Genomic DNA, 16,304 nt, shown 5'->3' on the forward strand with positions numbered 1-16,304 from the left:
GTCGTTGGTTCCACCGAGCTGCGCTTGGAGATAACATTCCGGACATACGCGGTGCCGCCGCGCCACCGTTTTGTGTGTGCACGGCTGTGGAATGGAGTGAAAAATGGTTTAACGAATACTGATCAGTTTGGCTTAGCCCCTCTAATTCCCAGACTGCCGCTTCGGTTTCCCACTTCTGACGCCACACCGAAGCCATTCCTTGCACCGAACGTGCGTTGTGTTCGATCAGGAGAATTCGGGGGGTCCAGACTGCAGCGGTGATTCACTGATTTAGTTTCCCGCTTCTGTCACCAAATATTCCCCCGCATTACATTAAAATAAATAAATAATTAGATTGTCGAAATGTATTTGTAACATTAGTAGCTCCACAGGTGGTCCATAACTTTTTGTTGTTGTATATTTTATTGTATATGATCATGACTTGGAGGTCCATGTGACCGCAGTGATGCATTGTTGGTGTCCCACTTCTATCGCCAAATGCTCACCCAACGATAAACGATAAAACGATAAAATTGGTGCATACAACAGCAGTGACTCAGTGATTTGGTTTCCTTCTTCTGTCGCCAAATATTCTCCACAACAATAAAATAAGTTCATGTGACAGCAGTGACTCATGGATTGGGTTTCCCAATTCTGTCGCCAAATATTCTCTGCGATGACAAAATAAAATGAGTTCATGTGACAACAGTGACTCGGTAATTTGGTTTCCCTCTTCTGTCGTCAAATCCAAGAACTCCTCGTCCATGTTCTTTGTGTTAGCCCGTTAACAGCAGTGACTCACGCGCATGAGACTTTTCCGTTTGAGAAAACGTATGACAAGACACCGATTCGCAGCCGCAGCGTCTCGCTCGAGGCTGGTGACAATTGCGTTTTGCCGCTTGTGCCACGCGCACGCAAACTTGCCGCAGGTGTGTCACCTCGCAGGAAGGGCACACCCACTCGCACAATTTGTGAACCGGAGCGATGTGGCGTTCAGGTGCCTGAGTGAGTCACTGACAGGAAGTCAGAAGAGGTCAGAGGACGGAAGGATGATTTGGTCGCCGTGGCAACATCACTTCATGACAGTCAAGGATAAATACCTTTTGGGAGACAGCGATGAGAATATTACAGCCAAAAGTGGCACCCGAACGCACCGCGAAGAGCTCCGCAAATGGTCAGATGGAAAGTTCCGCAGCAAAGTGTCAGGCGTACGTGTGGTTACGTACAACGAAAGTAGAATTTGTAGCACTCTCGTGAGGCCTTTCAGTGGAATCAGTGAGTAGTAAAGGGCAGCGTTAAATTGGGCCTTCAACACAGACATGCAAATGTTGAGTCATAGTCATGCTGCCCCCTACTGCCTGGAAGTGCAAAACGCCACTGGAGCCGCTGTCACTCAAGCAATCTTTTATATCAAACGCAATAAAATGGGTTTTATTGGGTTTGGGGATGAAAAGAAAGTTTACCAATTGTATCTGATTTTGTTGATTTAAGCCTAAGATTAAGTACGTATGTACAATTTTTACACTGAAAATAAAAAACAGCTTAAAACTGAAGGTTGAATAATTTTTGATTGTTTTTCTTTCCAAGTTACACATGTATAACTTGTTTTTCGAAAGGTATTTTGCATTTCAACTATACATGTTGAAGTCATTTAAAGAACTATAAATTATTATACAAGACAATTGAGAGGAATCGTGCTAGTATTTATTGAATTTCAAAATGTAAACACATTACACAATACGTAATCAATAACATAATAATTTGGTAAATATTAATTAATATGTCATATACAACAATAAAAGAATGATACATAACAAATACATTTAAAATACATTTATTCCATTAAATATGTAATTACAGTAAGTTTAACCACTACTATTATACTACTAACTACTTTAAAAGGTCATAAATATATAAAACCATGAAGGAAATAAAAAACAAAACAAAACAAAAGCAATAGAACCAAAACAGGGGAAATGACTCAAATCTCATATTTCATACTTTTCACACAATTTGCAAAACGCATGACTGCCTGTCACTCAAATAAGAATAAAAACGTGGAAGAATTTGAAAAATGTGAGGATTGTACTTTAACAAACCGAAATACAACAAAACCAGCAAAAACAATTCAGTCCAGTTACCTATACAAATAGCAAATTGCTAAAAAAAAATGTCATATACATTGAGGGATTTCGTCGTTATCGTTGGCTTTGCGGTATTAAGGTGCAAAGCGGTGCGGCGACGGCGAACTGCTGCAATCAAAACAAATCCGCCACGCGGGCTCGTCCCGCAGCGATGACGTCACGGGGGTCCTCCTTCGTCGAGCGCGAGTAAACTCGCTAAAATAAAAACCGCGGGCGTACATTTTGGCCCAGTCGCCCACAAATGAAGAAAATATCCCGTAACCGTTAACCTTCGTCATCCATTTTGCGTCTTTATTTTTGGCGTGTAAAAGGCGGAAAGTTTTTCTTTTGTTATTTTATTTTATTTTTTTTAAAGGGCAAGTAGCCTCGCGCCTCCGCGGAAGGGGAAGAGGCGGAAGTGAAGTCACTTTTTTTTTTGTGTCCACGGAGCGTCCATGTTATTATTGTTATTTTGCTCGTCCTGCGATGAGACGGGCAGCTGCTGGGGAGCCGCCGGCCTGCTGCGACGCGAGCGACCGCCCCGGACCGCCACCGCCCTCGCCGACGGCACCAGGCAGCCTCTCGCCCGGCTGGCAGCGCAGCACGACGACGACGACGACGACGAAGAAGAAGAAGCGGAGGAGAGCTTGAGGAGCCAGCTAGCGCCTCCGGTTCGACTCTGCTGGGCTCCCGGAGCACACGAGCGCCGCCGTCCACCGGTAGCGGCACCGACGCGACGCGAAAATAAAACGGCGACAGAGACCGCAGCGCCGGGCGGCTCGGCTGGCGTCGACGCGGCTCGCGAGCGGGGACGCCGCAGACATGAACGGGATCACCAGGGGCCGCTTCGAGGTAGGACAACCGCGGTTGAATCGCGGGGCTCGCGGCTCGCGGCTGGGCCCGGCGGTGGGTTGCATGTTGAGCGTGTCAACACGGCCACCATTCGGTTTATTTGTACACCGAAAGGCACTCGGTAGGATTGTTGTCAATCCCATAAAACGCTTCGCAAAATCTCAGCCAAGTGCAGCACTGACATGAGTGAGTGGGCTGCATGTTTACCTTGTCAACGTGAACACGCTCTGCTTGGCTCTTTTGGATACAAAAGTCGGACATTTTACACACACTCGGCAAAATAAATGGATGACCACCTGTCACACCAATTACAACACGTAAGCTCACTGCAACACTGAAATTCAACAAATAAGACTTTTATTGTCAAGAAAGTACACGTATAAACGCAATGATCAACGACGCTTCTTTACGGAATGACCGTATTATGTGATATTTGGTTATTGCACAGATTACGATCAGAAAATATTGCACCTTCTTACAAAGTCAATATTTAGTATTGTAGAACAAGCATTTTTTTTTTTTTTTACACACATTTAGCGAAATATGTGACCACCAGTCATTCAAATTCGTTGGCTCACTGTTTCACCGAAATGTTCTCTTTTGTGAATATTCAGTATTATCGAAAAGTGTATGACCACCTATAACTGAAATTCGAAACGAGGGCGGGCTGCATATTTAGTATGCCGTCATTTGTCAGGGAATAATAAAGGGAATATTTTGTATCGTGTCAACCATTTTGTACACATTCAGCAAAATCTCTGTCCAGCACTCCCTCAAATTAACATCCGAAAGTGCAGCACTAAAATAATGTGTTAGGTTCACTGACATTTCCTGTCCTCGTCTTATTTTGTGAGCCTTTTCTCTTTCTTCTTTGGCCGCTCGCTGCTGCCTTTTAGCCCGGATGCTATTCCATCCATTTGGAGCCATAACGTGAGGCCGGTGTGATGCTTGTCCTTTATTGACGTTGGTTATCTGTGACATCATTTGTGCATTGCTGACATTCTCGCAGGCTTGACGCTTTCTCCCGCTGTTAGCGGTTGCGCAAACAAGTGTGTTCGTGTGTGCGGGGGGCATTTATCTGCGTTTGCCTCTTACAAAGAATCTCACATTCACTTACGCACACTAAACTCAACTTATTTTGTAGATCCCTTTAAAGACAACCTCAGCTGAACCAACGTGCTGTACATACTGTAAATAATACCTCAAACACAAGACAATTGAGCATAATTAGTGCAGAGGCAACCAGTGAAGTGAGGCCAGAACAGGAGTTGCATGCTCCCTCTTCCGTGTTCCAGTTAAGCGTATACGGTTGTGTCCCGCCTCCGTCACAGCCGTGCTACTGACTCTGAAGGCGGAAGTATTTTGCGTCGACATACTGTAGTCCCTGCCATTATCTCACCTTTTTTCAAATGTTCCTGTACTGTAGTAACAAAAAACGCTGGAAAATGTCGCATTTTGCGCGCTGTGTAAGCTCGGGCCCTCATCAGTGCCGAAACAGAAGACCCTGTCATGTCGCCGTTTGCACAGAACCCAACAAAGTCGGGATATTTCCACGTTTCGTACAACAACACAGAATCCCGCAAATCAGTCAGCATTTGGTGTCAAAAAAACTTCCTGATATGGTGACAATTGCTTTCAACACAACAGGGTTGGACAACTGCATGCCACGTGTCCCGCCTTTCCAATGTTCCCGCCTCTATTACGGCTGTGAAACGATCGCCGAAGGTGATAAATTACCGGCTTGACTTAATCCTACTGTACAGTTCCGTTTAGAAAACGGCCACACGGAACAGGAACTCCCTGCTTGGGAATGTCGCCCGGCTGGCGCGCGAAGCGGGACGCCGTAATCTTCAGCCTTCGCGTCATTTCACCCGAGTGCTCTTCTTGGAAGGAAACTTGATGGAGTGGTGGTGGTCATTTTGTCTAATGCGAATCTCTGTGTGAAAGGGGGTCTAGTCCAAGGCCTGTCAGGATTTTCTCTTGACAGCTTTCGTGTCAGTGGTGTTTTAAAGAACATGCCGAGTACGGATGCAACAATTAATCAAATAACTCCAATAATTCGATGACCAAAAAGTTTGAAGCAAAATGTCTGCCATTCAACGCTACATTCTCCTTTGCTGACGCCCCTGTCACTCGACAGAACAGGCCACGCCTTTTATTTAAAGCCTTACACTCTCAAAGTCACAGATACTACAGAAGAACGGGAAGATGGCGAGGACAAAAATAATACCTGCACCCCAAATTTACGCTTATGTTTATTCATGCAAGATCCGGTGTTTTCCGATGACTCGGTTAATCGGCGGAATACTCGATTGTAAAACTATTTGATAGCTGCAGCATAAAAGGGGCCATAGACTCGATCTTAATTTAGAGATCCCAACGGAAGATTCCGCCCTTGCCTTTTAAACGGCAAAGGCGGGATGACAGGACCCTTTTGCCGTGTTCCGCGCGAAACGGGCGCACGTCTTTTGTGCCGCGAGTTGTCCATGCCATCCCACCTGATGATCGTCTGGAACGTTCTGCCTGTCTTCTTCACACGTAGAGGTCTCGCTTGTTGTGTGTGTGTGTGTGTGTGTGTGTGTGTGATGCTCAGCAGATGACCTCACATCAGACTAAAAGGAGATAAACGTGTCTACAAGCAGTTCAATGACACTGTGAAAAACAATCACATGATGATCATATTACAGGGAAATCATGAGGATGATGATGGCTGTGTGTGTGTGTGTGTGCGCGCACGCAGGTGTTCTCCAGCAGCGATGAAGCTCCCATTAACAAGAAGCTCCCTAAAGAGCTCCTGCTTAGGTAAGATTATTACTGTACCATTTTGCGACAACGTGATGCAGTATGCACACACACACAATACGCCACACACGCAGACACTATTAGTTACCATATACTTGAAATATTATATATGCATGTCATAACTTAATATACTGATATACTGGACGTGACATTTGTCATTTCCTGGAACGTGACAATTTTCCGGTAATTCTCACGGAAAAATTCCACTTTTTGCAACTGTCTTTGCACGAGCTCCTGTTTTTTTTTTTTTTTTAATTTTTTTTTATTGTCCTACATTTAAGGTCCCTGATCCAGACTAACATTGAATTTCACAAAATGTACATATATATATATATATATATATATATATATATATATATATATATATATATATATAAAAAACCCCATCAATTTCCATTTTTTGATGTGTATTTATTTCACATACAGATGTTACTTGTGGATCCCACTTTATGGATGTCAACATTTCACCCCGCTTGTGTGTCAAAATGTGTGTGTGTGGGCGCTATAAATAGCTGGTCTCCCTCCGCTGCCGGAGAAGTCCACAGTGCCGCTGCTGCGAGCCCCACCGGCCCCCCCCACCCCCCTGAAAGCGGCGTACTCGGGCAACAATGGCGTCATGTTACGCAACGCTTGCGCCACCTCGTCTGGCGTCTTCTCGAAACTTAAGCCGCGCCGCCTTGTGAGCGCTCGCGCGGCAGTCGAGCGAAGGCGCCCGGCGGCCGGGAACGTCCAGTCGAGGCGGTCACGAGTCACGAGGTGGCCGACGTGAAGGTTGCCCTGGGGTAACCTCCGGCGTTTTGAGCCCGGGAAGGTTTTCCTGTCATTGTTTTAAAACATCAACGTATTGCCAACAATTGCACGATACGCACGAGCCCCTTACACACTGTACAGCGACTCTCCCGGGGGTTACGTTCCCGACCGGCCCGCAATAGGTGAACATCTGCGCTATCCGGACACCATATAAAAAAAATAATGTTTGTTTGCTAATAGCTTAGCCCTCCCACACGTACGACTGCATATTAGGGACACCTAGTGAGAGAGGGGGAGAGAAAAAAAAGCAGAGACATGATTTAAAGTCGTCACGATGAGATTTGAAGACATTTGACGAGAGGATCCACCGGCCGTCACGTGGTACTCGTTTGCTACGCCGAGATACGCTCCCGTCAATTGTTGATGTTTGTGTTAATTGGGATCCTCCCGTCAATCGTTGACTTTAAATTAGGGCTGCGACTAACTTTTGTTCTTATAATCTATTATTATCGATTCAATTTTCTGCAAAGGATAACAAATATACGCTCGTGCGTGTTGTTATAGTGTCTACATGTGTTGCTTCACCAATTGCGTTCAAATATCCATCGCTTGTTAGCATGAAGCTAACCGGCCCGTCGTACGGCAAAGATATGTGCTTGTTTTTAATATACAATGTGTAATAGTCTACTTTCTCTTTAATTTGACTGTGAACTTCAAGTGAGAGTGGCACATGACATTTTGAAGCCTCTTTCTGGAAGAATTGTTCACAATTCGCCAAACTATTGCTTGTTATAAAGTGAGTTGAGTTGCGTTCGCTGCCGCTATACTTAAGTTTTTGCTCACAAGTCACAGCAAAAAAAAAATGTCCGAATGATGGCTCGTATTCGTGTCACTCGTATCCCAAGGCACCGCTGTAAACTGTTGTCACGGCTTCGCTGGGTTCTGTGCGAAAGGCGCAGGCCTCGTCTTCTGTTGCGGCTCTCACGCGGGCGTCTTGCAACTGACTCCGCCCAAACACAAAGTCGGGTCGCTCCTCCGCTAATGACGAGGGCCTGCTCTCGCTCGTGTAAGCGGCGCTCCAAGGGCCAGGTGTTTGTCAACAAACGCGGTGCTGTGCTCCATTAAAATGTCGTTATGCTGCATGCTGGGAATGGGGGGGAAGGCCCCACTTAAGCAGGATTTTGGTGGGGGGCCAATTAAAGGCTATGAAGTTACTTTGTGTTTTGACTTTGTTTGGTGGCGGCCTTTACAAACTAGAAATCGATTATCTTCAACCACCGCAATGTCTTTTAGATGTCGTTGTCGGAGGGTTCATGCACCCCGGCGATTGCTTTGCTTTGCATCCGTTCGCCTGTAGGCCGCCCCACTTGGACATGTCCCGACACGCCCGCTCAGACCGAGGCCGCGCGACCACAGCTGTGCGCGCCACCGCTATTCTTTTGTATTCCCACCTGCACGCTTCTGATGTTTGGGTGGCCTTGTGTTACTGCAGGCCTGAGTGTGTGTGTGTGTGTGTGTCCGTGTCCCGACGGCCTTGCCTCCCTCGGTGCTGCTAGAGATTCCTCATTGGCAGATTAATAGATTGAGCTGACCCAGTAGCCTAGCCCTATTGTGGCCGAGTGTGGGTGTGTACAGTATACGTGTGTGTGTGTGTGTGGGGCCTCGACTCCCCCCAATTGTTCTTTTTTTTTGGCATCCACATTAAAGGGAAATAAAGAGGAAAACACTATGACATGTATATTGTATTGCTAGTGCTATTGTAAAATGCAGGGGTGGGCAACATGCAGCACGTGAGTCACAAAAGGCCATCGAGAGTGTTATGGCGCAATTCTAAAAATGATACAATTCTGTGGATTTTCCTGAAATGGCAGCTTGAAAGCAAAATGCTTCGCTTTCCATTTGCGGTTGTGCTGACGGGGAGAATGAGTGCGGGCGCTTGCGTTTGGCGGCGTCAACGGCAAGTTGACAACTGACGTCATCGATTAAGCGGAGTCGAATTGACTAGCATCACCTTAGCGTCGACTAGAACAAAATCTGAAGTGGTTTCACCCCTACTTTCAACTATTGGATTTGTGCAACCGGCGTCAGGACCAAATGTTTGCCAATTTCCTCTGACTTCCCGAAAACCTGGAAGTGTTCCTCAAATTTGGATGCCAAATAGGGATTTGGCCTGGCCCACCTGTCACAAATCACCTTTTTTGTGTGTTTTTTTTTTTAAGGCCTCCTTCCCAATATGTCAACTAGTTCATCTGGTTCATTTGTTAACATCACACTCATCCAAGGATGGACCCTGTGTGGACCACCAAATGGTTTTCCCCAAAACTGTTCACATAAAATTGTCTACAATGTGCACTAAGATGAAGTAAGATTTGAATGGGGTTTTGTCTTTTTTCATTTTCTCCCTGTAGGATATTCTCCTATCTGGATGTAGTTACACTCTGTCGGTGTGCTCAAGTCTCCAAGGTAAGGGTTGCTGCCAACGTCTACTTTATTGCCGCCTGCTGGCCATGTTTGGAGAGTTTTACCGTCCACCGGCCTTGTCTGTGGCCCCGGCAGGCCTGGAACGTTCTGGCTCTGGATGGCAGCAACTGGCAGAAGATCGACCTGTTCAACTTCCAGACGGACATCGAGGTCAGAAAGAATAGTGAGACTGTCAAGTGTGTGTGTGTGTGTCAAGTGGTTTTATCCTGACTCGAGGCTTAGTGCTGGGTCAGCAGACTCCGCCGGCGATGCTGACGTCACGGCTGATCCTCTTTGTTTTGTTTTTTGTGTGTGTTGTTGTTGCCCTCTAAGGGTCGCGTGGTGGAGAACATCTCCAAGCGCTGCGGAGGCTTCCTGAGGCAGCTCAGCCTGCGAGGATGCCTGAGCGTGGGCGACGCGTCCATGAGGTGAGGCCCACCCCCACCACAGTTGGCACGCCTCGCATGCCCTTGCACCACGCAAACTCGATGAAATATTTAAAGTTTTGTAGCATACTCAAATAATATTTTATTATAAAAACAAAAATGCCAATGTATAAAATGTAAAATATATAATAATTAGACATGAAATAAAATACTCCAAATATGGAAAGAAATTGAAAAATGCTTACCACTAGAGAAAAAATACACAAATATTTCAGTTAAAAAAAAAAAAAAAAAAAAGTTATTACAAAAGAAATATCAAAATATTCTGGGGGGGAAAAAAACACTGCTATCACTCTTTGGTGACTACAATTATTATTGAGAAAAATACACAAATATCAGGATACATATTAAGCAGAGAATACAAAAATATTACCGGTAGATATAAAACACATGATAAATTATTAAAAAGTAGTAGGAAAAAACAAAAGTACTGCAGAAAAAATAATAAAAAAGTAATTATAAAAAAATGCCTTCGTAGTGGATGCAAAATACTGAAGTATTAAGAAACTATACAAGATGAAAAATACCAAAATATTAGAAAACCCCCCACCAATTTATTCAGGAAAACAATTCGAAGAAAAGTACACAGCGGCCTTCCACTTTCTCCACCGGCGCACCTGAGTAATCCTTCCGCTGTGCCGCGGCTTCAGGACTTTTGCGCAGAACTGTCGCAACATCGAAGCGTTGAACCTGAACGGCTGCACCAAGATCACAGACAGCACCTGCCTCAGCCTCAGCAAGTTCTGCTCCAAGCTCAAGCATCTGGACCTCACCTCCTGCGTGTCCGTCACCAACCATTCCCTCACGTCCCTCAGGTACACCAAATGAACACCCCCACCCCAAAAAAAAAAAAAACTACACAACTGCGGTCTGGCTTTTTTTGTTTGTTTGTTTGTTTGTTTTGCGTGTGTCCGTCGTGTTTTAGCGATGGCTGCCGCACGCTGGAGACGTTGAACCTGTCCTGGTGCGACCAGATCACGCGCGACGGCATGGACGCGCTGTCCCGAGGCTGCGCCGGCTTACGAGCGCTGTTCCTCAGAGGCTGCACGCAGGTACGCCGAACGACGTCGCGACAGTGACGGATCCTCCTGAGTAAAACCCGCCGCGATGTGTGCTGTGCCTCAGTTGGACGACGCCGCCTTAAAACATCTGCAGAAGCATTGCCAAGCGCTCACCGCCATCAACATGCAGTCGTGCACGGTAAAAAAAAAAAAAAAGCGAGAGAGAGAGTTGCGCAATGGTTTCCGAGTTGTTAATTGTGCCCTTCGTGTGCAGCAAATCACAGACGAGGGCCTGGTGAGTCTGTGCCGAGGATGCCAAAAGCTGCAGATCCTCTGCGTGTCGGGCTGCAGCAACATCACGGACGCCTCCCTCACCGCACTGGGACTCAACTGTCCTCGACTCAAGTAAAAGGAAACGCACGTTTAGCACCACAGGCGGGGGGGGGGGTAACACCCAGTTCAGGCTGGCACGGCCCCCCGGGATGACGCGTCCCTGGAGTTTCAGCAATCATTGGGCTCTGTTTTTCCAGTAGAGGAAGAAAAGAAAGTCAAAGTCTAACAAGAAAAAGAGGCGGGAGTCTGTACTGGTCTGAACGCAAACAATTGTTTGTTTCCAAAGGGAAAAGAACAAAATCCTGAGCATCGCGAAACAAAGGCTTTTATGTAACACTTTCTCTGATTGGTCAATGCTAGATGGTGTCATGGATCTGACCATATTTCACCAATCTTGTCTCAATGGTGTCAGACGTATGACTAATCGTGGGGCTCACTTTTTTTCTGGTCCTCTCTCGACGTTTTCTTAGAGGTCTGTGACATTCTTAGCACCGGTTCTCTCGCGCTCTGTCAACGAACGATTGTATAAACTCACTTTGTGCAAACGAAAAGACGACTCTCTTGTGCGACGCATACTTGCTTTAAGCCGTTTATTAAAACGTCACTCCCGGGTGACGTTTTACTCCCGGGTGACGTTTTCTGGAAAAGTGACACGCGCGTTTGCTCGTGTGCTGCTTAGGATCCTTGAAGCTGCGCGATGTTCTCATGTGACAGATGCTGGTTTCACTGTGATGGCCAGGGTGAGTTTTACTTCCCGTGCCGATTCTCTTCCTGTGCAAGGGAATTGTTTCGTGAGTTAGACTCCTCCTTCCTCTTCTTTACAGAACTGCCACGAGCTTGAAAAAATGGACTTAGAAGAATGTATTTTGGTAAGAGAATTGTCTTAAAACTCTGCTGCGATGTGGCGTCGACATGATTCCGTTTCACGCTGCCCGTCGAACGCTGGATTTTTCACGACATTGCCCCACAAATCTGCTGGCTTTGTACCATCCCAAACGCAACAGCGGCTATGTGAAGAGTAATAGCGGAGCACCAGGATCGGGGTGTATTTTATCGGGGTAGAAGCTGCTAAAAAATAAAAATCACCCTGACAAGTAAACTTGAATTCATCGATGCATAAAAACCGAATAATCGCGCAGCCCTACCAGAAGGGGGAGAAAATGGCTGCGCCGATGTGCCCCACCCCCCACGGGTCAGTTGTGGAAAATGGTGGCTTTTCCAGGCAGTGCGAAATGGGCGCCGGGCAATTTGGAGTCTCGGATGATTGCGCTTGTTCTGTTTTGTTTTCACAGTTGACAGACAACACTTTGGTTCAGCTGTCCATCCATTGCCCCCGTCTGCAAGCTTTGGTAAACTCTGCACTGTAGATTTTTGCACCTTCTTCTCTATATTCGACATTTAGTGCGTCAGGAAAGGTTTCGCAAAGCTGAACCTTTTCCCCTTTTCCCGTCACCTTTGAAATGCTTTTGTGAGGAACGGCTATAGAAACGAACTTGACTTTAAATGCATGAAATGTTCCAAAGTGTACGTCTCGCCCTTTGTTGCCGCGCAGTCCCTGTCTCACTGCGAGCTGATCACGGACGACGGCATCCGGGCGCTGAGCGCGAGCGCGTGCGGCCAGGAGCGGCTGAGCGTGGTGGAGCTGGACAACTGCCCGCTCATCACCGACCTCACCCTGGAGCACCTGAAGAGCTGCCACCGCCTGGAGCGCATCGAGCTCTACGACTGCCAGCAGGTCACCCGGGCCGGCATCAAGCGCATACGGGTAAACGGCGGCCGGCCACCGAGTCGGCGCTTCCTGACCTTTACTGAGCTAAGGCACAGACTTTACATTACAGCAAAATCTCACGGCACACCACCGAACAAGTTAAAATTTGCAAGTTAATTGCCGTCTAGTGGTCACTTTCTGTTGCCGGCGTACATCGATGAACAATGATTATTACCGATTGTGAATCCATTTTTTCTGACCTATGAAGTGCAATCTGATCATTTCCTGCGGCACACCCGATACTCTCACCGCACACTAAATTTAGTAACTTGAGAGCTTCGCTTGAAGTTTAGCTCCAGCCTCAGAATGTGCATCAAAGGACATAAGTGAGCGTTACGATGCAGCCTCCTCGTGATTCTTCAGACAAAAATAAAAACGTCCCCAAACAATTGATCAGACAAAACAATTCTGAAAGATTAGACGCAAAGACAAATATTGAAGAAAAACTCAATATGAAATACAGAAATATTAGAAAAAGTACATTATGTATTAGAAAAATAGAGACTTATTGGTGCCTGGATGTTGTGAAGTTTGAGCTGCTCCTCTGCCCGGAGACGGTGCCACGCAGCCGGTGCTGTGGATTTTCCATGATGGACTGAAGCTCATTTAAGGCTTTATGTGGCTGTACGAACTCCTGTTTGTTTGGACAGGCCCACCTTCCCGAGATCAAGGTCCACGCTTACTTCGCCCCCGTCACGCCCCCTCCCTCGGTGCACGGCGGCGGGCAGCGCCTGTGTCGCTGCTGCGTCATCCTCTGACAGTGGAGGGCCAGGGGGGGCCATCTCTGCCTGCAGGTGCTGCTGCTTGAAAACCTTGGAGGAGGACAAAGACCGAGATCTGGTGGGAGGGGATTGGAGGGGGGGGGGGGGGTATTAGAGGGAGAGGAGGGGCTGGACCCGCTCCACTGCTTCATGGTTCTACCTGGACCACTACAAAGGCCCCTCCTCTTCCTCACCAGGGCCTTCTCGCGCTTTTGTCGTCCTCTCTTTCGCCCGCCGCGCATCCAAAATGGACGATCACGTGACGCCAAGGGGGCAACAGGAATGCCATTTTGAGGTTGTGTTTGTACACACACAGAGAGAGAGAGGGAGAGGGGGGGGGGGGGGGAAGAAGACATTGAAGGCAACTTTTTTTTTTTTTTTGCTTAATTGTTAATGGTCCTTCCCGGCCCACGCCTGAGTGTTGATCCAGAGCTGCAGTGTCTTCAAAAATGTATTAAAGCATTTGGTTACATCCTGGATTAGTTTGGCACCACGCCAACTCGTTTGCATTTGTTGCCCACCTTCCACTCGCGATAGAAAGTTTACAAACCAAAGCCCCGTTTTGACAATCACACACATTTGGAAAAAAATATATTTAGCTAAGCCTCTCGCCCCCTCGACGAAAAGGCTCAAGGATTTGGGGGGGTTGAGTGGGAGACTTCCGCCAGGATGATTTGTGTGTGGCACAAACAAAAAAAGATTTATCTAAAAAAGAAATGGACTGGCCAACTGACTGATGCTAACGCCCTCTCTCTCCTTTGAAAAGCTCTTTAACAGTTTTATGTTTGAGAAAATAAACAGATGGATAAATAAAGTGAAACCAATAGGAAACACACGCTTGGTCCCATGGCGTAGTGTGTTGTTTTTTTGTGTGGTTTATTTACATGCGTTGACTGCCGTGAGCGAAGATGTCAAAGAAAATATTTCACAAAAAAATCAGTTATTAGATGAAACCAGAAAAATATACATACAAAATTACAAAATATTACGCAAACAAATATTGGGGGGGGGGGGGGGGGGTAGACTAAAATAGAGAAACTTAGACAATAACCAAAACATATAAGATGGAAATTACGAAAATATTCAGAGTAAATTCTTACGTTTACATTCTTGTAGTAAACTAAGATGTCATAACTCCAAGCTACCAATAGGTGGCTTCAAAGATCCACAGACGCGGCAGAAAGCCATGACGAAAAATGGAAAGGGGGGGAAAAAAGACCAATAATACAAAATTTATTAAGAAAGAAATGGATTCAAACTAGAAAAAAAACAAATACATTAAACAATACTAAAATACAAAAATGTTAGAAAAATGTACTTTTTTGAGAAATAAATATTTGAATAAAAATAAACAGAAAAAAGAAATGCATTACACAAAAAATTGACCAGATTAGTCCAAAATATTACATTAAAAATCTTTTCAAAGAAATATATACAAAATATTAGACAATAGAAATAAATTGGACAATAATAGGAAAATACAAAAAATATTTGAAATAGAATAATAAAATATTTGAAGAAAATACAAAAATATATTTTTAAAAAGCACATCAAAGATCAAACTAAAAAAATGAAAAAATACAAAAAGATTGACGAGAATACAAACATTAGTGGAAAGACTACAAATATATTTCATTTTTCAGAGAATATCAGGTCAACCGTGCGAAAAATGTAAATTATATTTGAGAACACAAAATGATTTGACAAATACAGAACGATTACTCAAAAGATAAACCAAATTAAAAATAGTTTTACGCATCGGTAAAAGACATTCACGTTTGTTTACATGCATTGCGGTTAGCAAGGCTGTCATATCGCCTAGTGAACGACAGGTGGCAGCAAAGATTCACCTAGGCGGCTGACGCCCACATGAGAATGTAGTTGTAATTCTTCCAACTGAACATTAATCCTTCACAAAAATAATACCTTTTGGTAATTGTACAAAAAAAACGGCAAGGTTGAAAATGTAGTTGCAGTTTTAACTATTTAAGCGACTATTGCGGTATATACAATATTTACAGTCAGGCATCTCTTCGAGCAGCTGTGCGGTGTGTAAGGACCCTTAGGGTCTGTTAGCTTGCTGTTTGAACCGGAGACGAAGAGAATACATACGGCTTGCCTCGGACCCCGTCGGAATAAATGCGCTTGTTTCCCGGGCAGCGCGCAGCCATCCTACCGCTCTTACAAACGGCGTCGGCTCGCACTCTTCAGTCCCAGTCGGAACGGGGTAAAAACTTCCCCCACCGAAAGGACGTAGCTACAGGGCTTTTGGGGGACACTTTTCCAGCCTCTTGTTTTGTTTTTTTTGCGAGGAAGTGAGAGCCCCTGACGCTATAGGCCCGAAGCTAGCCGTGTTAGCCCGGCTGCAAGTTGGCCTTTCCGCGCGGGGATTTTTGAAAAACACGACTTTCCCCTACAAACACACGCTTTTTGGGACTTTGAGACGGGAGTTTTGAGCATTTCTATCCAGTTGGGAGACGTTTGGTAGCGCTTTATGTGAGGTTCTCGTTGTAAGGAGACATCGGGATGACTCCAGAGCCAAGTTGTCAAATTGTGCTCACGGCGGACTAATTGATGGTCGCAAACATCCAAGAGACGTAGTCCACATCGCGTAGACCACCGCCACATCCGCGGGACTATATCAAGGCCCCCTTTCTACCGGCTTTTCTACTCCTTCGGAATCCCCCCGAGAGCGCCCCCAGATGGAGGAGCGCGACAATATGGAATATTTCTACCAGCAGGTGCTACAGAAGGATGTCACCCGCAGGCTGCAGGTCGGCCAGGATCTCATCGACTACCTGAGCGACCCCTCTCGCTCGTCGGATGTGGAGCAGGACAAACCCCGGCTGGACAAGACCGTGGACGAGCTCACCGGATGGGTCAACTCCAGCAATTTCAAGGTGAGGGAGAGAAGCTTTCAACTTGTTCCCAGTGTGCTGCGCTTTGCTTTTCGAGATTCATACAAAAAACAAAACAAAAAAAAAAACTACCAGACAACTGTGGAAAGAAAAACTGTACAAAAAGTAACC

At 45.9% G+C, this 16,304-nt stretch overlaps 2 protein-coding genes across 3 annotated transcripts in view; both read left to right on the forward strand.

Annotated features, from left to right (window-relative positions):
• The first annotated feature begins 2,550 nt into the window (after nucleotides 1–2,550).
• On the forward strand, nucleotides 2,551–14,274 carry fbxl2 (F-box and leucine-rich repeat protein 2). 2 transcript variants are annotated; one of them, XM_061664504.1, is made up of 14 exons: nucleotides 2,551–2,954; nucleotides 5,695–5,756; nucleotides 8,915–8,969; nucleotides 9,063–9,137; nucleotides 9,300–9,394; nucleotides 10,063–10,227; nucleotides 10,338–10,464; nucleotides 10,538–10,612; nucleotides 10,688–10,818; nucleotides 11,426–11,486; nucleotides 11,571–11,615; nucleotides 12,039–12,095; nucleotides 12,299–12,511; nucleotides 13,165–14,274. In XM_061664504.1, exons 1-14 carry the CDS (start codon nucleotides 2,925–2,927, stop codon nucleotides 13,270–13,272), a joined length of 1,299 nt encoding a protein of 432 aa, XP_061520488.1. In that variant the 5' UTR covers nucleotides 2,551–2,924; the 3' UTR covers nucleotides 13,273–14,274. The 2 variants fall into 2 exon arrangements, with proteins under 2 accessions (XP_061520488.1, XP_061520487.1); XM_061664503.1 differs by having other exon boundaries at nucleotides 12,299–13,254.
• A 536-nt stretch (nucleotides 14,275–14,810) lies between these two features.
• Nucleotides 14,811–16,304, forward strand: part of clasp2 (cytoplasmic linker associated protein 2) — a 46,917-nt gene continuing 45,423 nt past the window's right edge. Inside the window, exon 1 of the mRNA XM_061664505.1 lies at nucleotides 14,811–16,175. Coding sequence (XP_061520489.1) covers nucleotides 15,978–16,175 — 198 coding nt within the window. The 5' untranslated portion in view covers nucleotides 14,811–15,977. The remainder of the gene's footprint in view (nucleotides 16,176–16,304) is intronic.

Source organism: Phycodurus eques, chromosome 20 (assembly GCF_024500275.1).
Source record: "Phycodurus eques isolate BA_2022a chromosome 20, UOR_Pequ_1.1, whole genome shotgun sequence".
In the NCBI taxonomy this organism is placed as follows: Eukaryota; Metazoa; Chordata; class Actinopteri; order Syngnathiformes; family Syngnathidae; genus Phycodurus; species Phycodurus eques.